At 44.4% G+C, this 26,144-nt stretch overlaps 2 protein-coding genes across 17 annotated transcripts in view; one reads left to right on the forward strand and one right to left on the reverse strand.

The window, feature by feature from the left end:
- The window catches only part of LOC131742384 (zinc finger protein 280B-like), a 152,196-nt gene that overhangs the window by 42,282 nt on the left and 83,770 nt on the right, over positions 1-26,144 (forward strand). The window contains exons 3-4 of one of the 16 annotated variants that reach the window (XR_010836798.1): positions 10,747-10,916; positions 12,190-12,490. The exons of 12 other annotated variants lie outside the window; for them this stretch is intronic. The gene's annotated coding sequence lies outside the window, so the exon portion shown is untranslated. 3 more of the 16 variants (XR_010836804.1, XR_010836803.1, XR_010836800.1) reach the window with 3 other exon arrangements.
- SLC5A1 (solute carrier family 5 member 1) overlaps positions 5,165-26,144 on the reverse strand; it is a 58,637-nt gene continuing 37,657 nt past the window's right edge. The window contains exons 7-15 of the mRNA XM_059040189.2: positions 25,667-25,747; positions 23,765-23,985; positions 23,384-23,519; positions 21,874-21,981; positions 17,967-18,117; positions 15,544-15,712; positions 11,017-11,232; positions 9,389-9,494; positions 5,165-6,210 (exon numbers count right to left, since the gene is read on the reverse strand). Coding sequence (XP_058896172.1) covers positions 5,993-6,210; positions 9,389-9,494; positions 11,017-11,232; positions 15,544-15,712; positions 17,967-18,117; positions 21,874-21,981; positions 23,384-23,519; positions 23,765-23,985; positions 25,667-25,747 — 1,406 coding nt within the window. The 3' untranslated portion in view covers positions 5,165-5,992. The remainder of the gene's footprint in view (positions 6,211-9,388; positions 9,495-11,016; positions 11,233-15,543; positions 15,713-17,966; positions 18,118-21,873; positions 21,982-23,383; positions 23,520-23,764; positions 23,986-25,666; positions 25,748-26,144) is intronic.

Below are 26,144 nucleotides of genomic sequence, written 5' to 3' on the forward strand. Positions count from 1 at the left end.
AGAGAGGAAGGGAGGAAAGAAGGGGGGAAGGAAGGAAGGAGGGAAGAAAGGAAGGAAGAAAGAAAGGGAGAAGACAGAGTAGTATAAAGTATAGTTATTAAAATAAGAAATAATTATTAAGAAGAAAAATTTCCTTAAAAAAAAAAAAAAAACAGAAAAATGGGTCGGTCTAACCCTAGGACAAATGGTGAAAGCAAAGCTATACAGACAAAATCTCACACAGCAGCACACACATACACACTCACAAAAAGAAAAAAAAGGGGGAAATAATAGTATATCTTGCTCCCAAAGTCCACCTCCTCAACTTGGGATGATTCGTTGTCTATTCAGGTTTTCAACAGATGCAGGGCACTTCAAGTTGATTGTGGAGCTTTAATCCGCCGCTTCTGAGGCTGCTGGGAGAGACCTCCCCCTCTCCTCTCTGTTCGCACAGCTCCTGGGGTTCAGCATTGGACTTGGTCCCGCCTCTGCGTGTAGGTTGTCCGAGGGCGGCTGCCCTTCGCTCAGACAGGACGACGTTAAAGGAGCAGTTGATTCGGGGGCTCCAGCTCACTCAGGCTGGGGGGAGGGAGTGGCACGGGGGCGGGACAAGTCCGCGGCGGCAGAGGCCGACGTGACGCTGCACAGGCCCAATGCGCGCCGTGCGTTCTCCCGGGGAAGCTGTCCCTGGATCCCGGGACCCCGGCAGTGGCGGACTGCACAGGCTCCCAGGAGGGCCGGTGTGGAGAGTGACCTGTGCTCACACACAGGTCTCTTGGTGGCGGCAGCAGCAACCTTAGCGTCCGACACCCGTCTCTACTGTCCGTGCCGACAGCCGCGGCTCGCGCCCATTTCTGGAGTTCCTCTACGCGGTGCTCTTAATCCCCTCACCTCACACCCGAGGAAGCAAAGAGGCAAGAAAAAGTCTCTTGTCTCTTCGGCAGCTCCGCGCCCACTTCTGGGGCTCCTTTAAGCGGCGCACTTAATCCCCTCTCCTCGCGCCCAGGCAGCAAAGAGGGAGGAAAAGGTCTCTTGCCTCTTCGGCAGCTCCAGACTTCTCCTGAACTCCTTCCCGGCCAGCCGTGGCGCACTAGCCCCCTTCAAGCTGTCTTCACTCTGCCAACTCCAGACCTTTCCCTGGGATCCGACTGAAGCCCGAGCCTCAGCTCCCGGCCCCGCCCGCCCCGGCGGGCGAGCAGACAAGCCTCTCGGGCTGGTGAGTGCCGGTCGGCACCGATCCTCTGCGGAAATCTCTCCGCTTTGCCCTCCGCACCCCTGTGGCTGAGCTGTCCTCCGCGGCTCCGGAGCTTCCCCCTCCGGCGCCCGCAGTCTCCGCCCGCGAAGGGGCCTCTAGTGTGTGGGAGTCTTTCCTCCTTCACGGCTCCCTCCCACTGGCGTAGGTCCCGTCCCTATTCTTTTGTCCCTGTTTATTCTTTTTTCTTTTGCCCTACCCAGATATGTGGGGAGTTTCTTGCCTTTTTGGAGGTGTGAGGTCTTCTGCCAGCGTTCTGTGGGTGTTCTATAGGAGTAGTTCCACGTGTAGATGTATTTCTGATGTCTCTGTGAGGAGGAAGGAGATCTCCGCGTCTTACTCTTCCGCCATCTTTAAGCCGTCTACCAGATAATCTTTTAAGGAAATGGAAATGCAACTTCTGATCAAGAGTCTGTCTGATGGTGTCCTATAGACCTTTGAGACAGCTATGAGAAGTGGATCTGTTCTGATAATGTAGGTGTGGGGTATGGTATGGTGAAGTTGGTGCAGCCACAAGAGAAGAGAACCAGGCTTGAAAGGCAGAAGTTTATTATAGTCACAGATCCCAGAGAGGAGGGCACTGCATGCCATGCAGGGCCACAGGGGGAAGCACCACTGTCAGTCAGAAGGCAGAAAGGAGCAAGAGGAAAGCCTAGGCCACAGACTTTATTGGGGTTTCTGCAGGAAAGTCAAGGCAGGGCAGGTAAACAACTTAGGATTGGCCGGTTTGAGTAATTCTGGTGCACTTTGGGCTATTGAGGTGGTCTCTAATTGCCAAGCACCTGGCCCTGGGATGATTTAGGACAGAGGAAATATTGCCTTGGTGTGTGAGAGTTAGATAAGGAGGTGGCTGGTGTGTAGACATGATTGGTTGGTCAGTTTATGACAGATGTGATCCTGAACAAGCACTTTGCCATCTCTCCCCAGTCTGCAAGGCCTCAAAATGCCAGAGCATCAAAGTACAGAAAATAGGAAAATATAGTTAATATACCTGACCTTGTGATAAATGCCTATCAAACTGACAAATACAGAATCTAAGAAAACGTAGAACAGGATCTAATTCCCTTACAGATTATATTAGTTTGCTAGGGCTGCCATAACAAAGTACCACAGACTGGGTGGCTTAAACAGCAAAAATTTATTTTCTCACACTTCTGCAGGCTGGAAGTCCAAGATCAAGGTGTCAGCAGGGCTGGTTTCTTCTGAGGCCTCTCCTTGGCTTATAGATGGGCAGTCTTCTCCCTGTGTCTTCCCATGGTCTTCCCTCTGTGTGTACCTGCATCCTGATCTCCTCTTATAAAAACATCAGTCATATTGGATTAAGTTCCACCCTAGTAATCTCATTTTAACTTAATTACCATTTTAGGGAACCTATGTCCAAATACAGTCACATTCTGAGGTACTGCGGGGGTTAGACTTTAACAAATGAATGGGTGGGAGAAGAGAACACAATTAAGCTTATAGCACAGGTAAAGATAGTTCTGCATCTTATGGATTTCCAAGTTATGGGTTCCTGTGGAAAAAATAATCTAAAGTGGATGTCATGCAGCAAAAGGAAATAGAATTACAAACTGAACATATAGGGCCTGAGGGTGAGGGAAGGCAGGTGGGGCAGTGCCTTTGGGTGGCTGGATCACAGAGGCTTTCAACTAAGAGTGAATGAGAAAGCATCTGCTGCTCCCAGGACCCAGTCTCCTTGACTCCTGGACTATCAGAAAATAAAGCAAAGCACCAGCATTCTAATTTGAATTTTCTCCAATCTGAAATATCTAGTGTTTAGTTTGACAATTTGGCCTTTGAGTGTGACCTAGGAATGCAAGTCCACTCAAGGACCAACTTCTCTCAAGCTGGGGGTGCCCTAGAACCAGAAAGCATCATTATCCATGTCCTGGGAGTCTTGGAAGAGCTCTCATAGAAGAGCAGAAGCTCCTCTGACAGAAAAAGCCAGCTGGGTCAGGGATGCAATGTGGAACTCGGGGACTGACCAACACTCACCTGAATCCTCCAGAGCCAGTCAAATAATGCTGCCCCATTAACCTCACGCACATCTCCCTAATTCCATCCCCACCAACCCATCAATGCAATGGCACCTCATTCAAACAACTTGGTTCACCGAAATCCAACTTGGAGGTTAGAAGGAGTACTCTTCAGGCTGAGTTGGGGGTAATGTTAAAAAAAATCTCTCTCTTGCAACTAAGCACACACATGTTTTTCTCCCAAGGTGCCTTCATGAAGCAGAACAAGCTGTAGCATATCTTTTAGGAAATGGTGATTTCAGTACTAGGAAAAAGTGGATTCTAGTGAGTTTCAGAGGTAAAAATTTTTTCACGTATACACCAATGCCTGACTCGGTTATATGGAAGTAAGAAATGCTCTCAGGTATGTCAAAGGCCCCAGGACCAACATCACTCTGCAGAGAAGGAGCTTTATCTTCTCATTTTGAGAGATTTCTTTTAAAATGGTCATCCATACTTAAAGAAGCTTTCTTCCTGACAGGGCATGGTTTTTCAGTTCTAAAAACTAGCATTAATGAGCAATCACTCTGCACCATAACACACACCTTCCATCTGAGGAAAAGAATAGCTCTTTCCTGCATCCCTGAAATTATTCTAGTACAGTTTATCACTTACTGGGCCCTGGTTACCCAAGTGGTTCAGTCTGTTCTAATGGGACATTGTGCATTGAAGATAGAGTTACTCACCTCGTGTTTACTAGTGGTTTTCAAGTTGAAATCATCTCCAAACTTTGCTACTTGTTAAATTGTTCAAGTTGTTAGATTCTATTCTCAACTGTCCTGGCTCCTGCTTCCTAATCCATATCTTGTACCAACAAATGCTCACCACAGACAAGGTCAGTATTTGTCTAGAATCTCTAGAAAACAGGAAATCAGGGTGTTATGGTTTTTTAATGTTTTTATTTTTTACCAAAGTAATACATTTTAATGTACGGGACTAAATGCAGCTTAATATTATATCTGCTTGGCATCTTTCATGTATGTATCGCTCATCCTCTTTTCAAAGTGACCTTGTCACACCCAGAGGAGGTAGGTAGATGCTATGAGCACCAAGGTCCCCATTTTTCAAAGAGAAAAATACAGAGTTGAGACAAAATAATTTACCACAATATACATAGTGAATCATTGACAAGGTCAGAAACAGAATCTAGGACAATCTAGATACTTTATGCTGCTCCATCCACTAGCTTTCAGTCCTCTCCCTTTATCCTCTCAAAGCTCAAAAATATCACAAACTCCCCACAAAACTGAGTACTCTGAGTAATACTAGCCATGTGAAATACTCCACTTTTCCCTCCCTGTTCTCTGCCTAGCTTAAGGGGAATATGAGGGCACATCAAATATTTTCTTTTCCTTTCACAAGAAGAAGCCATTCTTTATCTGTTGAACCATTTTTATACCCAAGGAACCACTCTCAGTTCTTTTCTAAGCTAGCCTGAAATCAGTCAATACTAACATCATGACTTCCACAGGATTATATTACAATATGATTAAGATTCCACAGGTGGAACTAAAAGAAATAAATTAATTAATTTTAATTTTAATTTTAAAACTTCTCCCTAAGAAACAGGTAAAACAAAAAATAAGCGTTGAGTGCTACCACCTGGAACAGAGACCACACACCCCAAACTTGGTCAATGAATGACCACCAATCAAGACACCTAAGAAAAGAAGAGCTGTGGTCACATGAACTCACAGGGAGGAGGATCTCCGGCTAAAAGTTTCAGTGTTTCAGGAGAGTGCGGCTGCTTTGAGATGACAGATGCCCCCAAGAGGCATATGTGCTCTATTTTGTGACACTGAGTCAGTTACTAAGCCTGTATGTCAATATCAGCACCATGAGGAAGAGGAGCCTCTGGAAAATGCATCCCAATTCATTATAGTCACCAGAGTGTGTACTCTGTGCAGCCATAAGGTTAACCAAAAATAAAGCAAGCATTTATTAACAAATACCCACATCATTCATTCAGTCCACAAACATTATTGAGTGGCTAAGACAGTCCAGGCACAGGAAATGCCAAAATGAATGAAATCTCAACACAAAGAACTCACAATGAACACTTTGAAGAAAACCAGAAAATCCCCTTGACTTGGAATTATCTGCTTTCCCCACTGGCCTGAGGCTGGAGCCTAGGTCCCTGCCTTTTGCGTTAGTACTGCCATGTCCAGGCCCCTCCTTCAAAGAGCAAACACCCAGGACAGGGACCCCATCAAGCTCACATCTTCAGCTTCAATGTGTTCATCCATTTATCAGATTGATCTTTCCTGTGCCAGGAAAATCTTGACAGGGATATCATGAGGCGGGGGGAGTTTTTTCTTTAAAAAAAAATGAAGGGGGAAGTTAGATAGGGAAAGTGGTAGGAACCAGGGAGACCACAACTCTTAAAATAATATTCACGGATCACAAACAATGTTGATGTGCTGAATCTACCTGAGACAAACTTGCATCAGACATCACGGGGCTTCTGTTTCTTAGTCTGCCTTTTCCTAGACATCAGACTGAGTGTAATTTCCTTCTGCAGCTCTGTTATGTACAGATGACTGTAGCACACTGGCCTCAAATACATAAGTTAACAGCAAAACAGCAAGTTTTCTCTAGCTAGCCTGTAATTACAAATGTGCACATTTATCAACTGGGCAAAATTTACAGCTAGCTGGTGTCCCTTCAACACTGCAGAATGGGATAAAAAGGAAACAGAATAAAGATCCCAGCCTTCACAAACACAGCCTGCAGCAGAAGGCAGGACTCAGGCAAAATACGCATGGCAGAAGATGGCCACGGTCAGCAGGATAATGCCATTGATGTTCACTATCGTCCGCCACAAAGGCTTCTCCGAGGTGTCTGTCATCTTCAGCTTCATGGCTGCCTCCTCTTCCTTTGTCATTTTGGGGCCCTTCTGCTGGTCCAGACCACAAAACAGGTCATAGGTACGCCTGAAGCATCCTTTTTTCTCCTCAGGAACTTCTGTGTCAGGGGAAAAGCATAAAAGGATTGTTGGATACAGAAGCAGGAGGCACCAGAAAAGGTTTCCAGGGGAGATGCCATTCTATGAAACATCTGCCATTTTGCAGATATTTCCCAGTTTTCTTGTTTGCAGGAATGAAATTTATGTTTGTATAAACATAATTATAAGGTGATGTTAATAGATGGATTCTACATCCTTATGACCAGCTTGCCTACGTTTTATCTCTGTTGGGCCCAATGTAAATACATTTTGATTCAGAACAGTCAGAATCAAACAGGAAATAATAGTTTATGAGAGAGAAATGTTAACAATTGGCTGGGGACTGTGATGTATGCAGAACATGGAAAACCCACTTCCCAAACACAGAAACTCATATCTGTTTGCTACATCACTGAAAAGCAATGAAATTGGCATGACTCAGGAGTGCACTGGCTATACCTGGAAACTCCAAGGCTTCGCAACAGATCCAGCCATGTGGTAAGGATTGGTCTGAATAGTCCCTGATACAAGGCAGCAGTGATCAACACTTCCAGGGCTTAAGATCTGATACTGCTGAGTCGAACCATTCAACTGACCTTGCCATTCAAAGTGGATGCCCACCAAGGGAACTAATTCTGTCCTCTGAGCCCAGGTGTGGCATTAGAGGTAGGCAAACCTGGGTTAGAATCTCAGGTTTGTGACTCACTAGATACAAAATCAAGCCCACTGTGTTTTCAGCACCATGGTCAGGAACCACTGCTCTCCACTCTCCCAGTTCTAAGAATCACAGACTTACTGAATTGGAAAGAACCTCAGTGGTCAAGCACATACATGTGTTAGAACTGGAACCAAAACCCAGCTTTATGGCCTTCTTTTTTTTTTTGAATTTTTGAATTTTATTTTATTTATTTTTTATACAGCAGGTTCTTATTAGTTATCCATTTTATACATATTAGTGTATATATGTCAATCCACTTTATAGCCTTCTTAATTCACCTCTCATATTCAAGTATATGTAAAGTTGGATAAATAACACCTTCATTAATAAGATTTCCTGAGAGAGTGCCCAGTGTGTACTAGGGGTTAAGAAGTGTTAGTTCCCTTCCATTCCCTCTCTTCTCTCTCACACACATAAAAAAGATAGACAAACCTCCTTGTACCCCTCCATTTCAGTAAACTCTACCAAAATAGGAGAATGGGGAGGGAGTAGCAAGGAGTTGGGCTCACTAACCAGCCCAAGTGAGAAATGCCTGGTTATCTGGGTCAATAAAAAGTTGGGTGGCCTTGAGAAAGTCTTTATGTCTCATTTTCCTCATCTGTAAAATTGGAAGACTTATACTTGCATTATATGCCTTACAAGTATGATGCAGTGTTAAAATGTATCACTAGACTAAAGTATTCATAATTAAAATATGTTATGACCATATCAATATCAGTCATGATAACAATGATGCTGGTGGTGATGATATGGGGATGATGATGATGCAGCTGCAAGTTTCCTCGTGCTGCCATTTCTCAGAGAATGTTGAGGGTCACACCTATTGCCTGCAAAAGCCCTCAAGAGATCTTCATTTATTGAACTTTAATAGGGCAGGGTGTTCAGTCTGATTTCACCATGAGTTCATCAAGAAACAACAGAATTCAAGTGCTGCCAGAAACCTCAGAAGTCACTAAGCCAGTTCTCTAGTCAGTGTAGGAGTCTCCTCTATGGCATCCCTGTTAGATGCATACTTGCTGCCCACCCCTTTCCAGACAAACACAGAAAACTCTTTCTTAAGTATCAGTAATTACGGTGATAACTATAGCCAATTCTTATAGTGCAGGATTATCTTATTCAATGTTTCCAACAGTGCTATGAAGTGTAGCCTATCATTTAGAATACTTTTGTGAGGAACTTGACCTTTAGAAAAATGGAATCTCTTGCCCAGGGTAGTAAGTAGCGAATTCAGGATTCAACCTCAGTTCTCCCCAAATCCAAACACCACATTGTTTCTGCACTATCCTGCCTCCATACTTCAAGTTAAATTGGTAGAGTTCTTTCCACCCATCTGTCTTAAGCCTTCCCTGTGGTGTAGAGCTAATCTCTTCTTCCACATTAAAACATTCAAAATATGCCTCATCCATGTTCCTTTCAAATCTGTGATATTCTCACTCAATGTGGAGACATTTTGGGGGGTGGGAGAAGTAGGGGGCATGTTCACACCTGCCTGCCCCAAGGAAGCAGGAAGGGGCAGCCTTTTTCAATACCATGGCCAGCTGCCTATGGCTCTAGGTTCCTTCCAGCACTTGCAGGGTCACATTTCAGAATAGAGAGGTCTTTAGAGATCTCAGAGCAGACTACATCAGAGCTGGGACCATAGGCAAAGCCTCTCCCTTCCTGGGCCTCAATTTCCATGTCTGTAAAGTGAGGTGATAAGACCAAACAATCTCTAGGGCCCTTTCCAGAGCTAGTTCTATGATTTTCCTGATGGCCAGATTCAGACCTTGTTCTGCAGCATCCATGCTCCCCTTCAGATGGAGTGATGAGACCTCCAGCCCAGTACCAGGTAAAACACATATGACCTTGTGCTACCACACCTCTGCACACCGCACATCACCACAACCATCCTCCATGTGTGCACCCCTCCCATCTAGGGAGGAAAAGCTGCAACACAGAAGTTGAGGAAAGCATTGCTCCATGATCAGGATAAGTCTCTTGGCATTGCCTAAGCATTATCTTACTGGACTTCCAGGGAAATTTGATTTTTTAAATATGATGTGGTAAGCTGGTAAGACACAAGACCCTACGATCCTCTATCTCATCCCCCTGATATCACTAGAACTGACCATAGCTTTGGTTCCAACTTCTTTCTGTTCACAGGCTATGTCAGAAGAGCCCTGAGCCTTCCCTTGTCCCTAGCCAAGCCCCAAACCAAGTCAGGGTGGCACGTATCTCACCCACGCTTACTCACTGAGCACTAAAAACCAGGGACTGAAGATCTGGGACGATTTGGTATCCCCCTCCTCCCCTTGACCAGACCTTGAGTAAACTGCTCAAAACCCACTTATCCATCTCACCCCATACCCCACTCCTCACTCCCCTCTAGAAGAAAGATCTGAGCTTTGATGAGGCACTCTGTGAAGGCTTCAGTAAGGTGGTCTTGCTGTTGGAGGAGTAACACTTTAGGGCTTGGGAATAGGCTCCAAGCCACAAATCACCTATTTCAATGGTCTCCTCTGGGGTTTCTTGAATGTCCTCCTCTCCTGCATCCAGGTCAATACGCTCCTCTTTGCTGTTACGCAGACTCCAGCACAGGCGGTAGAGCTGTGGAGAAAGCAGAACAGGTTAGCAGAAAGATCCAAACAGTGTCTTGGGCCAAGAAGTTGGGAGAACAAAGAGATGTAGATCAAGAAAGGAAAAGGAATGTGGCTCTCAATACCATCAAGAACACAGATAACAGTTCCCATCCACAGCACTATCTCTAAATATGTTGGGAATGTGGATATAAATCGTACACAGGTGCACACCAGCCCCTATGCTCTGTGCATACTCAGAGACTAAGAGACTGCCTTGAACATAGAAATGTTTTGAATGAATGATCTCTTGTTACATATGATAAGTGAATTTGTTCCATTTAGCACTCGTGCTGGGAAACAAGGCTAGACACCCATTTATCCAGACCAGCAGTGTAAGATCAGGTTTTTTGTACTATATTATGGGGGGAGAATTGTAGATTCATACGCCATTTAAAACAGGGAACAGCTGGAGGTGCAGTTTCTATTGATATGAAACCAGGAACTACTTTACTTCAAGAGGAAGCATGGAATTAAATGTGTTTGGGACTACAATACTTTCAAAAACTGAGACATCAAGAAGCAATTAATACAACGTAAAGCGAGCCTGTGACAGATTTGGCCACTAACCATGATGGCGGTTGTGCTGCTATAAAAGCAATCTTTGCTTGACATTAAGGTTGGTCACAGTTTTGAAAATTTGGCAGTGAGACTGAAGGTCTCTCACGGATTCCATAAGCCCCTGTATTTGTGCATGCACCAGAAAGCGATAAACAAAACCCTTTCTCTTTCTCTACAGACAAATGCGATCTTGGGTTAACTCTCTAGCTCTGTTCCTTGGAAAACTGAAAAGGATAGAATGTCAGCTGTGCTGGGTTATCAGACTATATTGCTTATGGTAAAAAAGACCCACAATTGGTAATCTTCATCTGCATTGGGAGGACTGCGAACATACCCTAAACCAAGGGTGACATCTAGAGCTAAAGAAGAGTACTTGCGATTTTTGAAGTCTTGAATCAATTAGACTTTGACACTATTTGAAATTTCTTAAATTCTATGGGCAACTGTTTGGAGGCTTAATTGGGAAAAAATAAAGAGTAAATCATACTTCAGATTTCCCTCAACGTGGTGATTTTTATAACTAGGTATGTCCCTTGCTGGGAACCCTGGAAGCTATGACCAGGAGACTGTTCCAAGAAATATGTGTTGCTATCTGGGACATAAGCATCCAAGCCAGGGTGACCCCTGTGCCTGCCCATGTGATCTTTTTCCCTTGTACCGAGCTGTCACTTGGGGAGCAGGATCCAGAGAATAGCCCCTGGAGTGAAATGAGGCCTGCTGTGAGGAATCCTCCTGAAGACACACTCTTGACACTGCTCTACTGGGAAACCGTGTTTTCTGTCCTGTATCCTTCCACATGACACCAAAAGCAAGGATGGCCTATTTTAGTCATGTGAGTATGTGACGTCTGATTGAGCCAAAGGCAACCAAGATGGGTGTTGAAGCATGAACATGAAACCAGGGCAGGACAGGTATCCCAGATGGATACTCACATGCACATCTGGAATGGGCTTGGTGAAGAGGGAGACAGCCAGTATGATGATGAGACAAATGACAAAGAGGATGATGGCAAAGTACAAGTAGTGTACACCACAGATAACTGTGGGACAGTTGCTGGGCTCCATGCAGCTCCCAGTTCCATAGGCAAACTCAGCAATCATACGGGACGCCCCAATCACAAATCCAATGATCAGTCCCCAAAAGGCTCCCTGTGAAAGAAAAACCTGGGTTAAGAAACACTGTATAAAGAAAACAGCTGTGCATTCACTGGGGAGACAGAGGCAAAAGAATAACAGTGAGAGAAATGAGAGCTCCAGGCTATCTAAAACAGAAACAGTGGAGTTCAAAATGTGGCTAGGAATGTTACATCAGGCCTTCAGTGGCTGCGTTTACCACGTTTCAGTAATGTGTAAGTCATAAAACAAGGACTCACAAGATAATGGAGTAAAGTGTCTAATAACTGGTTAGAATAGCAACCCAAGGCCTTAATTCCAAACGCCTTAATTCTCTTTAACTTTAAAAATAATTTGAATTTCTCTACCTGCAGCTACTTTTACCATAAGCCTCCAGATTTAGGCACATTCAGATGTACAGTAATTACTTGTGAAGTAATTTGTAGTCCTTGAAGACATGGAAAAAGAAATTGGGTCTTTGGGGGACAGAGGAGAAAGGAATTTTCTATCACCCCCTTTTATAGATCCAAAGTCACTGTTTTTAATTTGAGAACATAAAATTATACTGTGTGTTTTTACATTAAATTTTGGGTTTACTTATTAGAATTATGGAAAGCCCTTTAAGAGACTAGTAACATTGGGGGACAATTTTTCAGGTTTTTAAAAAAACCCTTTCTTTCCTCCCTCCCTCCCTCTCTTCCTTCCTCCCTCCTTTCCTTCCTTTCTTCCTTCCTTCTTTCCTTCCTTTCAGTCAGCTCTCACCTAGAGGACAAGGTCTGAGTCTACAGGTCATATTTTAAGAGGACCAATGACAAAGTAGAGTGAGCACATAGAAGGGTGGCCAAAAGGAGCCTTCGTGATTTTGTCAAGTGTTGGTCTGAACAGCTCCTTTGCTAGCCATCTGTACCCCCAAACTGTATATTACAGGTGTGCTAAATTACCAGCTATTCTTTAAATGTGTCATGTATGTCCATGTCCTGGCTCTTTTCACAGGTCATCCTCTCTACCTAGGAGAGAGGTTCATCCCTTCCTTGGAATCTTGCCCTATCTGGAAGGTCTCCTCTCCTTCTGCCTAGACAGAACTGGGTAGGTGCATCCTCCTTGCTGTGGCTGCAGCACTGTGGACACACCTCCACACCAGCACCGACCACACTACTGTGTAATCATGCATTCGCTCCTGTTTCCCCATCTGAACTGGGAGCTTGCCCAGAGAAGGACCAGGATTCATTCCCTGTGTGTTGCTAATGCCTAGCCCTATACTGGCATCTGGAAGTGTCTGCTGGATGAATAAATGAAAAAGGAAGAAGAAAAAGATGTTCCATTTGTCTCTCATACACTTTTTTAGTGAAAAAATTATTTCTTAACTTTAGTTTGTGTGAATAGTATTGATAAAACTCGCTTAGGTTTTCCTTTTCTTTTGGCAATTAGTCTGCTCTTATTCCTTTAGCCTCTATTCTCAAGAGGCTCTTGAAAAATCTGGGAGTCTTCCCTGGTGGTCCAGTGGGTAGGAATCCATGCTCCCAATGCAGGGGGCCCGGGTTCGATCCCTAGTGGGGGAACTAGATCCCACATGCATGCTGCAACTACAAGTTTGCATGCCGCAACGAAGATCCCACGTGCTGCAACTAAAACGCAGAAACAGCCTAAATAAATTAATTAATTAAAAGTTTTAAAAAAAGGTTAGCATAGCTTAAAATTTATTTCAAAAAAAAGAAAACAAGAAAAATCTGGGATCCTTTGAAATTTTCCTCAAGACTTAGTCAACCCCTCAACAAACAGAGTGCGAGACGAGTCCTGAGAATCACTTTGCAGTCTCTGTGCTACTCTCCAGAGACTCTGGGCCAGGGTTTCTCACCCTCAGCACTGTGACATTTGGGCTGGATAATTTTTTGTTGGGGGAAGTGGGGCAGGAGGGTGTCTTGTGCATTGTAGAATGTTGGTCTCTACCCACTAGATACCAGTAACATTCCCCAAATCATAACAATCAAAAATGTTCCCAAATGGGAATTCCCTGGCCATGCAGTGGTTAGGATTCCACGCTCTCACTGCAGAGGGCCCTAGTTTTGATCCCTGGTTGGGGAACTTTAAAAATCCCACAAGCTGCACGGCGCGGCCAAGAAAAAAAAAATGTTCCAAAATAATGAAATAAGGGCTTCCCTGGTAGCCCAGTGGTTAAGAATCTGCCTGTCAATGCAGGGGACACGGGTTCAAGCCCTGGTCCAGGAAGATACCACATGCCGCGGAACAACTAAACCTGTGTGTCACAACTACTAAGCCTGTGCTCTAGAGCCTGCGAGCCAAAACTACTGAGCCTGCGAGCCACAATTACTGAAGCCCACGCGCCTAGAGCCCATGCTCTGCAACAAGAAAAGCCACCGCAATGAGAAGCCTGTGCACCGCGACAAAGAGTAACCCCCACTCACTGCAACTAGAGAAAACCCACATGCAGCAATGAACACCCAACACAGCCAAAAATAAATAAATAAAATAAATAAATTTTTTAAAAAAATAATGAAGTAAGAGAGTGTTGCATTCCTGATGTGAAAATTAGTCATCTCATTTCCTAATTAAAGAGATGAATTTAGTGCACCATTAAAAAAAATGTTCCCAATACAGTAGTTATTGGGTGTTTACATACCCAAAAAGCACTCCCTTTAATAACCTGGAAAACTCCTGAAGTTAGTTGAAGAGTGGTTGTAAATAACTGCCAAATGAAGGAGAACAATGCTAACAAAATGTGTTTATTCCTTTCAGAGTGTCATAGACATGGACATAAAGATATATAGCTATATCTCCTACCAAGGAAACCAAAATAGTAGAATAAACTGAACCTTTCCTTAAGGAATTTTGAAATGTAGGTAATAATCTGGATTTGGGGTATCAAAGCAATTTCTGTTTGACTAAAATTTTAAAATATGAAATATAATTTTAAATTTTTCACAGATATGACAAAAAATGTTCCAAGACATCCCCAAATATCCCCTGGGAAAGGGAAAAATTACCCCCAGTTGAGAACCACGACAATCTATTCCAATTTTTAGCCTTTTTTAAAAAAAATATTTATTTATTTATTTGGCTGCGCTGGGTCTTAGCTGTGGCACGCAGGATCTAGCTCACGGACCAGGGATCGAACCTGGGCCCCCTGCATCGGGAGCTTGGAGTCTTAACCGCTGGACCACCAGGGAAGTCCCTAGCCTTACTTTTTGAAAGCTCTGGTCCATTGCTGAACTGAGTCTGCTTGTGGCCCACTGCAATACCCAGCTGGGCTTTTAGCCACACTTTCCTTACCTGCATTTTAGAAATCTCCCAGTGAACCAGTTTCTGTCAATCCCTATTGAAACGTATTCCAAGATGTGTGCCAATTTCCCTAATCTGCCAAGATCACTTGCAGGTTTAATTCTGATCTCTCAAGGCCACTTATCCATGCACCCAGTTTTGTGTCCCCAGCAAATCTGGACTATGTTCCTAATGGCAAATGGCAAAGGAAGAGAGACACGTGTTGTGATTTACACACTTCAACTCTGGGTCACTGCAGTGAAGTGTTTCCCTGATATATATCTGTCTCCGTCCTATTGAGAGAAAGGGGTTGTCTAACCAAAAATACATCATTGTTTATATTGTTTCAGACAGTCAGCTACATAGTCAACACCCCTACCCCTTCCCAATCCTTCCCAGGCATAGAGATGGTTGGATACAGAGACACTGAGCAACATCCCAGTCAGAAGACTTATCCAAAGGCATCCTTTTTGTGGTGCTTCAAAATCTGCAACGCTGCCCCACTGATGGCCCAAATTCTTCAGCCTGGCTTTCAAAGGGACCATGCCTAGTCTAACCTTAACCTGCCTTTCCAGCTGAGTCTTCCATTATCCACACATACAAACTCTCTCAACAGGCAAGATTGCTGAAAGTCCCTCATATCTATCCTGCTTGAGTATCACTACTTGGTCCTTCACTGGGCCCTGAAAAGTGCTGGCTGGAAAATCTAGCTCACTGCCGAACCAAGGAGGTAGCCTGTGCTAGAACTTCCTCTGGAGCTGCTCACCCAGGGGCTACAAACTTCCCAGGGAGTGCCATGCAGTTGGGTCAAAATCACCAAGAGTGGATTGAAAACATACATCATTAGTTGGGAATTAATTTGGAACCTGCAGCAAAGAGAAGAGGGGAGTCTGAGAGAATGTGAACCCAGGAGAGTCCCATGGTCCCTGGAGGCTTTTCCATATAAACCCTCAGTAGCACATTCATTCCTGCTTAAGATCTCTGGGAAGTAAAATCCCTCCCAGAGAATATACAAATCCAGATGGGAATTTCTGTTCCAGAATGATTTTTCTAGACATGTATGATACCTACCTGCTCATTGACTCTCTTGCAGAAAATAGCAAGCAGGAAGACAGCTGCAATGGGTGGTCCCAAGTAACTGGTGATGGACTGGATGTAATCAAAGAGCTGCCCACTTTGTGCTGACTGCACAATGGGGACCCAGGCAATGCTGATGCCAATCAGCACCAGCATGAACAACCTGAAATCAAAGCCCACACATAGGGTGTCAATAAATGCCTCCACATGAATAAATATATATCACTATATATATATATGTGTGTGTGTGTGTGTGTGTGTGTGTGTATGTGTGTATATATATATATATATATAAAACTAGCAAATATAGATGTACACATAAAGATAGATAGATAGATATAAACTTTTATATGACCACAGCAAGGAAAAATAATTAGCAAATTCACTGAGACTCTTTTCTTCTGTATTCTGCTTCTTCAGGAAAATCTTCTTTGCCTGTAAGTAAAATGCACTTGATTTTCAATAGTAAAGTAGACCCAGTAACCACCAGGAGAGAATCCCACTTTGAGAGGCAGTGGAGTATAGGAACAAAGGTATGGACCTTGGAGCCAGCTCTCCTTTTTTTTTCTTTGGCCACGCCTCGTGGATTGCGGATCTTAGTTCCCCAACCAGGGATTGAACCTGCACCCTTGGCAGAGAGAGCAGAGTCCTAACCACTGGACCACCAGAGAATTCCCTAGCTTTCCTCCTTTTTTTTTTTTTAAATTAATTAATGTACTTATTTATTTTTGGCTGTGTTGGGTGTTCTTTTCTGTGCAAAGGCTTTCTCTAGTTGTGGCAAGCAGGGGCCACTCTTCATCGCGGTGCGCGGACCTCTCACTATCGCGGCCTCTCTTGTTGGGAGTACAGGCTCCAGATGCGCAGGCTCAGTAGTTGTGGCTCACGGGCTTAGTTGATCCGCGGCATGTGGGATCATCCCAGACCAGGGCTCGAACCCGTGTCCTCTGCATTGGCAGGCAGATTCTCAACCACTGCGCTACCAGGGAAGCCCCGCTTTCCTCCTTTTGAGTTTCACTTCAAGTCACGAAAAGATTGGAGGGTTCCTTATAACCTCTGGATTTAAATAGAAGTAAGGCTGTGATTCTCTGATCTCTCTTACCTGAATTTAAGGCAAGAGTCTTAAGCCAACCTTTGCGGAGCAGTGTTTTCACTCACATATTTCTCCCTCTAAAATGCCCTTCCCACTGCCTCTCATTTACCCAACTCCTGTCCACCATTTTGGACGCAGTTCCCACAGGAGCCTTCCTCAGCTACTGCATGGTGCACTCATCTCTCCCTTCTCTGAGCCCTCGATTGCTCTTACAGGTGCCACAGCAAAGTTTGGAATTGTTTCATGTAACTGTAAGTTCATCTAGGACAGGGACAAACCCCTGGGCAGCAGTCATTGGATGCACAAAAAAAATGTGAGCCCCAAAATAATCTCAGGGCCAAGAGGTCCAGCCCTGAGCAAAGCAACAAAATGGTTTTCTTCCCATGTTGCATCTTGAGCCTTATAAATAGCAGAAAAACACCAGTAAACTTCTTTCTAAGGAAAACCCAGTCAGAGTAACCGTGCTGCTTCCGGTGAAGCAGAGTGGTGGACTCTGGCCCAGTGGTCAGACCTCCCCTGGGTGCCAGGTGTGTCATCTCCTGAAAGTGGCCTACCATTTTCCTTTCTTTCCTTTGCCCTAATCTTGCTCATGAGATTTATGAGGTGGCAGCATTCCCTGGGAACCTTTCCCTTGACAGACATCCCAGGGACTTTTTCCACCTCCCCTGAGGAGGTTGGCCTGCCTTAGCCCCATGGAGAGACACAACAGAGCTTCCGCTAGTCCTCTATCCAGAGTATCTGCTCCATGATAATCAGGATAATGGGCACACCTGACCCACAGATCAATGCTTACTGAATTTAGTATCTGTTGTGTCCATTACAAGCGCACACATAGCCTGGTATTTTAGACTTTACAAAGCATGTTCACAAGCATAGTATCACCAAACCCTCACAATGGTCCTGAAAAATGTTACAGCAAAGGGTCAAGGTATTGGAGGCACCTGGGTCTAAAAGAAGTCCAGTGAGGAGAGCTGCAGTGTGGCGGGCTGAGAAAGAAAGCGTGGGACAGTACAAAGGGCCTTGGACAAGGACTCAGTTGGCCATAGGTTCCAGTCCTGCCTCTGCTTCTTGATTTGGGCAGGACGAGCCTCATTTTGTTTATTGATAAACTGAGGTTAGATTAAATGATCTCTGATGTCATTTCCTGCTTCAGAGGGACATTGTTTGATGATCTCCAATTTAAAGTTAAATGCCACTGAAAGCAAATATAACTTGCCACAGAGGTTACTCCCATTCTACCCAGCATGTACCAATCTTCCCAAGCTTGAGGGAAACTCTCTGATCATTCGAGCTTTCTATGGTGCATGACAGGAGGAGCTGAACTTACCTTCCTGCAATCATGAGCTCTTTCTCAGATGCTCTCTTCCGGATCTTGGTGTAGATGTCCATAGTGAAAAGGGTGCTGGCGCTGTTGAAGATGGAGGTCAGGGAGCTCATGAGAGAGGCCAACATGACTGACAGCATCAGGCCTCGAAGTCCTGAAAGAAAAGGAGGTTCTGAGTGGTACATGGAGATCCTCAGCTCTTTTGTGCTTGGAAAGTGTGAAGACTTGGAAAGTTTTTTGCCTTCTGACACCACACCATATTCTCTGATTTATGTCTCCAGAAAGATTAGAACTTTTAAGGAAAGGACTGTAGCTTAAAAATACATTGTAAGTCCACAGTAGTCAACAAAGAGCTAGGGACAAAATACACATGAGGTAAATGCTTTGCAGCTGGGTGATTGATGGTGGTGGTGGTGATGGTGGTGGTGGTGACGGTGGTGTGTGTGGGTGTGTGTGTGTGTACGTGTTTCCATCTGAGCGGACTTTTACAAGGTCTCTCACCCAAAAGATTAATGATAATGAAGAAATATTTAAACTAGGATTCAAAAGACAAGGTTTCAAGAAAGTGAAAAGACAGCCCATAGAATGGGAGAAAATATTTTGCATATATCTAATAAGGGTCTATTATACAGAATATATTAAAAATTTCTACAACTCCACAATAAAAAGACAAATAACCTAATTTAAAATGGGCAAAGGACCTACACAGACACTTTTCCAAAGAAGATAAAGTGGCTAATGATCACATGAAAAGTTGTTAAGCATCAGGGAAATTCAAATCAAAATCACAATAAAATACTTCTTTGTACCCCCTGAAGGGGCTATAATTTTTAAAAAGACAGATAATAACAAGCATGGGTAATGACGTGGAGAAATAGGAACCCTCATACATTGCTGGCAGTAATGTAAAATGGTACCACCACTGTGGTAAATATTTACTCAAATAATTAAACATAGAGTTAACATATAACCCATCAATTCCACTCTTAGGCATCTATCCAAGAGAAGTAAAAACATAGGTTTGTACAAAAACCTGTACATGGGTGTTCATAACAGTATAATTTATAATAGCCAAAAAGTAGAAACAACACAGGGTCCATCAACTGATAAATGGATAAACAAAATGTGGTATATCCATCCAGTGGAATATCATTTTTTAAAAAAGAATGAAATACTAGTACATGCCTACAACATGGATGAACCTTGAAAACATTACGCTAAGTGAAAGAAGCCAGACACAAAAAGACAAATATTGTATGATTCCATTTATATGAAATGTCTGGACTAAGCAAAACCATAGAGTCAAAAAGTGGATTCGTGGTTGCCTAGGGCTGGGGGGTGACTAGGATGAAACATAGAATGATTGCTAACGGGTACAGGATTTCTTTGGGGCATGAGGAAAATTGTCCAAAATTGACTGTGGTGATAGTTTCACATCTCTGTGAAATACTAACTGAGGAGAGCATGAGGTTGTCCCTACTGAGGCTAGGAGGCCAGGCCATGCTGAGGGCCCACTATTGAGAGTACAATCCCAGAAGTAAAGGTAACCTTAGGGGTCACCTAGGCCTACCACCCATCTGATACACAAATCCTTTCCACAACTTTTCTTCTGCCTAAACCCTCCAGCAACGGGAGTCTGCTCCCTCTTGGACAGTCCTAACTAGGCAGATATCTGCCTGTTGATAGCCTCAGACAGAGTCCTTACGCCACCCACCAGAAGTGGTATTACTCTTCATCCACTTTTCCATCTTTCACATATTCAAAGACAACTCATATTCTCTTGAACTCTCTCTTCTCCAAGCTAAACATCTTCAGTTTCTTGTACTATCCCTGTATAATAGAACTTGACATATATCTCTACTAAACTTCATCTTGTTAGCTTTGAGTCAACATTCCTGCTTCTTGAGATCTTTTTGGAACATGATTCTATCATCCTCTAGGTATTGTATCTGTAAATAATTTTATAGCTGTGTTTTCATCTACAGTCTCACAAGAAGAAAAATAAAGGTTGCCTATTCTGATTATTTTGGCATTTGTTGGGACTTTTTTTTAATGGTCCCACTTGAGTGTCTATCATGTAGACTACAGACTATTGGAGCTGTAGTAGGAGTTATAAAGACCATCTCATCCAACTGTCTCATTTTTCAGTTAATAAAACAAAGGTCCATTTCAAGGAGTTAGTAGGTAGGGCTTCAAGTCTTAGTTCTACCATTCGCTCGGAGTTACTTTACCAGTTAATTGCTCAGCTGGGATAGAGCTTTCTCCCCTCTGTATGATACTCTTCTCAGACTCACATTCATTTATTCATACAACAAATATTTGTTTAACATAATTTTAGAGCAGTCCAGGCAACAAATAACGGTAGAGTAGAGTGATGGAGGTAACAAGAGAAGGAGGTAGATGAATATAAAAGATACTTAGGAGGTAAAATGGACAGAATTTAGTGATGGATTGGTGGGGGAATATTTACTGGCTGAGTGAAGAAGGCTGAATCTGCAAATGAGACAAAAAGGAATAGCTGGAAAGGATGGGGGCGGGGGGCGGCGGGCAGCGGGGAAGACAAACAGAAGAGGATAGTGTTATGGAATCCAAGAGAAGGGAATAACTCAAGAAAGATGAGTGATCAATAATGCTGAATGCTACTGAAGGACCAATGGAAAATTTCTATTTGATCTAGCACGGAGAGGTCATTGGGGAATCTGGTGTTTACAGAAGCCAGATTCCAGCCAAAAGTGAGGAACGGCAATGGTACATGCAAATGCAGCATTTTGGTGTCCTATCTGCCACACAGCTTTCTGTCATGCACAATCCACTCTAGCACAGTATTCAGAGCTACAGTCCTCACCTAGGATCTGCCAGTCTAAGGAAATACCATAAACATGCCACAGAGGCCAGAATCCCAGCCAGAACTCTAAAAGAGCCATGATTCTTGTTAATTGCAACCTTAATTAATAAGCAACCCAGCTCAGTGGAATAGTTAACTATTACTCCCATTTTTATAGAAGTTGAATGCAAAGGGTTTGCCCAAGGTCATTTATCCAGTCTGTGGTTTAAAAAAAAAATCCAAATTCCTAAATTCTAGCCTTCAGCTGAGTTAACCATGCCAGACGCTGAGTTACTATGTGGCCTTGGAAAAGTCACTTTCTCTCTGTAGGCCTCAATTTCCCCAACTGTAAAATGAACAGGTTTGACTAGATGATCTCCATGTTTCCCTTCAGTAATAAAATTTTATGTTTATTCTAAATTTTCCTGATCAATACCTTTAAATTTTTTGTCTCCTGGGACCCCTAACCTAATGAGATTTCCATCCCTTAAGCCAGAATTAGATTTTTCTTCAACATGAAGATGAACAGTAACCATACAGGTCTACCCCCAAACTAACTATTCTAGACTCTAAGTATTCACTTTCTTAGGACACCACATTCTCTATAATGAGAAAACCCCTTGTATCACCTACTGCCTTGAACTTCCTCATTCTAGAGCTAAAATCGCTCTTTGCCTTTCTCTCCATGTTTTCCCTTGGAACAGCCTAGAAGTCAATTCATTCTCCAGGTAAAACTCCATTTAGTACAAGCCTCATGTTAATGTCTGTTGGAGAGCATCAAAAGATTTTCTAGATGGGCATGAAAAAGTCGTGTTTTACCCTAACATGTTTTCAGATCATCTCCTTTCCATGCCTGACTGATGGACAAGTGCCAGGACTCATAGAGCCCAACCAAGCCAGATGTCTCCTCCCTACTAAGGCAAGACCTGCTCAAAAACTGAGGACGCCCGGAATGAGGCTTTCCCTACTAAGCACCCCAGGCTCAGAAACGGCTTTGCCCCAGAAGGTCCACAGACAGCTACGTAGATAGAGCCCAAGCCCAATCAGCCTCCCAAGAAAGACCCTGCCAGCAGGGACAATTCTCACCATTGGGCATGAGCTCCACCACCAAGGTCGGGTAGGCGATGTTGGTACAGCCAACCTTGGTGCCACAATATTTCTCACACTCCGAGGGGACAGTGCAGGCAACTTTTTCTGAGGAGAGATGAAGAGTCATGTCAGCAAGCAGACATCCGGGAACTATTTCCGTGATTCACCTTCTTAAGACAGGGCTTCAAACAGGACGTTCCTGCCCATGGCCCTGAAATGGTTCCACAAAGAGCACAGTTCCCACTAAGCCCTTCCATGCCATCCCCCTGCCCTGCTGGTCCTGACCATTCCCAAGCTCTGCCTGGGGAGGAAAGACAGTTCCTAGGCAGATGAGGGAGAAGCAAAGAAATGCTTACGTAGGAAAGGAGAGGGCATGGTCCTCAGACTTTAGCTAGCTACCCTGCTCAGCAGTGACTGTGTTCTTGTTTCTCCTGAAGATCACAGTAACTTGCGGTTCCTAATTTTGAGGTTTGTTTTCAACAGCTCTTGCAAGTAGGGTTGAACATCTAGACAACTAAGGGAATTCCCCAGTGGGAGGAATGTGGGGTATAACTTCCCAGATGTGGAAAATCTGGGCTAGAAATAGAAAGGCAGTAACCTGGGAGGGGAAGGCGACATGATCTAGAGACTTGGAGGAAGTTCTAAAAACTTCTATAGAATTCAGATTTACATGCATTTATTAGGTACCTACTACAGGTAGGTCATTTAGTGCTGCCCCATATAGTACCGAATCATCACAGCACCATCTCAAATATTTGTCTGTGTGTTATATACATTATACTTTAAAATCTTCAGTTAGATATATTTTTCTCATGACAGGTGAGCCAGTATAGGAGGGTGAAAGCACTATTAGGAGCATGTAGCCAACGGCAACAAGTGCCCCCAGACTGTCTTGTCTTCATTCTGGAAGGTGCTCACCAAACTTTCATTCTGTGGTGCTCTCTTTTTGCCATTATTTTATATTCCAGGAAACAGTTTGGACCTATGATGGCTGACCAAAAATCACACACAAACGGAAGTGTAGGAGAGGCCACAAACAGTCCAAGGAAGAATCTAACACCCTGGATAGCAAAGTGCAAGGCTCGGGGCCCCTTCAAAGAAATGGTCCAGGAAACAGGGCAGCAGGCAGTTAGAGACTGGCTGCAGTCCTTTGACATTAAGGGCATCATACACACTACTATAGCCTGGGGGTTGGGGAGAAGACAGTGCAAAAAATAAGTAAATATTAGCTAGAAGAAGCTATAGCTGGAGGCATGTCATGACTTCAGAGAATTTTCAAAAGGGGAAACATAATTGCCAATGTAAAGAACCAGGGAACACAACTCCACACATGCTATGGCCTCAAGTAGCTCACTGTCTGGGGTGGGGGGGTACAATAATGCTTGGTAATCATGGCAAGAAAAGAAGAGGGCAGAAAAAAAGAAACAGGGATCTACAGGGCTTTAGAAGTGACTTGGAGCCAGGAAAATGGAAGAGAGAGGACGGCAAGTCCAGCAGAAGGCATCACCTGTGTATAGGATGCGGCTGATCATCCCCGGCATCACCATGAGGAACATGGGCAGCAGCTTCAGGTACCCACACATGATGCAGCCGGCCTTCACGTGTGACATGTTTTTGGCCGAGAGGCACCGCTGCACAATGACCTGCCAGGGAAAGCCCAGTGAGGGAGAGGTATAGGCAAGAGACCCCGCAACAGGCTCTAACCACCCCAGCTTCCCCCACCATCCCGGGTCTTTGGCCTGGCACTCCGATGTCACCAAGTCTCAGCAGCCCTCAGACCACATGAGCCCTGCCCTACCTTTCCCAACCCCACAAGCCACAGGCAGACAGGAGTCTCTGCAGCACCCTGGGGAAGACCCTCTCCTCCCCACACATCCAGCGTGGGTACCTGATCTGTGCACCAGTACCACAGGGCGAGGATGGACAACCCAAAGATGAGCCCAGGCCATGGCAGGTCTCCCTTGAGAGGATCTCGGAAGATGTGGAAGGAGTCAGCCCTTGGGATGTAGCATTCTTTCTTGATGGTGGTGTTTCCATCAGAAATCACAGTTGGAATGGCATTCATGTATTTCGTCATGAAGGCATCATACCCTCCCACTTCGTGAAAAGCTGGAAAACAGTGGTAACATAAGCCAACATCCTGAAACTCTCAACTCTTCATAGCAGTTTCTTTCTGTGGATGCCTGAGAAACACAAAGCCAGAGCCCTCACTGTGGGGTCTCGGGCAAGTCATTGTCCCACTCTGGGCTTCAGCTTTCTCATCCATAGAATGGGATTATTAACCCTGCCCAGCCCCCTCAGGGGGCTACTGTGAGGTCCAAAGCAACAATCTGTGAAAGTACTCCAACCATAAACTTCTTTACAAAGGGAAAGTATTTGAATTATTAGAAGAAAGACCTTGCTTTTGAACGAGATTCAAAGATTCTGTTTTTCCCCTCAACCCCTGCTATCAGCAGTGGCCTTTCAGATTCTGGACACAGACCCAGAGACACAGACTAGTCCCCCAGTCCCAGCAGTGTGGTGGGATGGAAGAGAATGGGTGAGGAAGTCTGGAGCCCTGCCACCTCTTGGCTGTGGGAATAAGGCATTCCAGCCCCTGCCCTGCAGAATAAGGCATTCCTTTCCCCTGCTCCAGACCCCTGAGGAACACCGGGGAAAATCAAATGGAAGCTCTTGGAAAACGTAGCATAGAGAGAGGATAAGAGGCTTCACAGGACACACAAAGAGCATGGGCCCCCTTAAAAATAAAATAGCATTTTATGTCCTCCCATAACAAGTACCTCTATTTATTTCCAGTCTTGTCCTTAGGATTTCATAGACAAATAAAATTTCAAAACTGGGAGGACGGGGACTACAGAGTGGCTGATTTTATTTATTTATTTTACATCTTTATTGGAGTATAATTGCTTTATAATGTTGTGTTAGTTTCTGCATATAACAAAGTGAATCAGCTATATGTATACATATATCCCCATATCCCCTCCCTCTTGAGCCTCCCTCCCACCCTCCCTATCCCACCCCTCTAGGTGGTCACAAAGCACCCAACTGATCTCCCTGTGCTATGCGGCTGCTTCCCACTAGCTATCTATTTTACATTTGGTAGTGCATATATGTCCATGCCACTCTCTCACTTCGTACCAGCTTCCCCCTACCCCCACCCCCACAGTCTTCTCAAGTTCATTCTCTACATCTGCGTCTTTATTCCTGTCCTGCCCCTAGGTTCATCAGAGCCATTTTTTTTTATTCCATATATATGTGTTAGCATACAGTAATTTTTTTCTCTTTCTGACTTACTTCGTGGCTGATTTTTTAAATTTTACCAAATCAGGAAATAAATAAGAAAATGGTCAATTCATAAAAGAAAGGACATTTAACATCAAAATGTAGATGACATAATCTGAGATTTAAGATGCAACATTTAAATATATTCAGCCTAATAGATATTTAGCCTTATCCTTTTTTTTGTCCAATTTCTCTGTGGAGAGAAGACTTCTCTGTGACATCAGAGGCCCACACTGGGGCCCATTGGCCCAGACTGTCTAGAGAGGGCAGCAAGGAATCCAGGTATTTTCTGGGCCAGGCTCAGCCTGAAACCTCCAGGGCTAGGGAAGGTGTCCCTTGCACACCCACAGTGACTGCCAGTCTAGGCCAGTCTACTCCCCTGGGCAGAGCAGAGCATACCCAGCTCACTGTCTAGGACAGTAGCAGGCAGGGAAGCTGGACTCGTTTTTTCTCCCTGGGCATCTACCTCTGCCTCCCCACCTCCTCATCCTGCCCCAGCCCCACTTACCAAACCCAGTCAGGATAAAAGACCCCACCAGCATGATCACCGTCTGCAAGGTGTCCGTGTAAATCACAGCCGCCAGGCCCCCTGAGCAAGTAAACGAGACAAGGCATCTCACCTCAGGTAGGAGGGCAACCTGTCAGCCCACCTCTTTTCCCCACCCTCACCCCCACCCCCACTCCTCTCCCTCTGCACACCTTCTGCACCCCTCAGTCTGCCTTCCTTTCCTTCCCTCCCTTGTCCTGTTACAGAGGTCTGTCACCCAGCATGTTCCAGTATCTCCACTTTTCACAGAAATGCTGGGAAGGCCTTGGGGAAAGAATGTTTCTCCCTATTTGAGGACGGAGAGCTTGATGTGACCGCTTTAAGCCAGGAAATGGCTATGGTGAGAAGCATCTGCGCAAACAAAGGCAGGGAAGAGCAAAGAGCTGACATCTCTACAAGATGTCTGGGGACATAACCAAATCAGTCCACTCTCTCTTCT

The sequence above is a fragment of the Kogia breviceps genome, chromosome 15 (assembly GCF_026419965.1).
Source record: "Kogia breviceps isolate mKogBre1 chromosome 15, mKogBre1 haplotype 1, whole genome shotgun sequence".
Lineage (NCBI taxonomy): Eukaryota > Metazoa > Chordata > Mammalia > Artiodactyla > Physeteridae > Kogia > Kogia breviceps.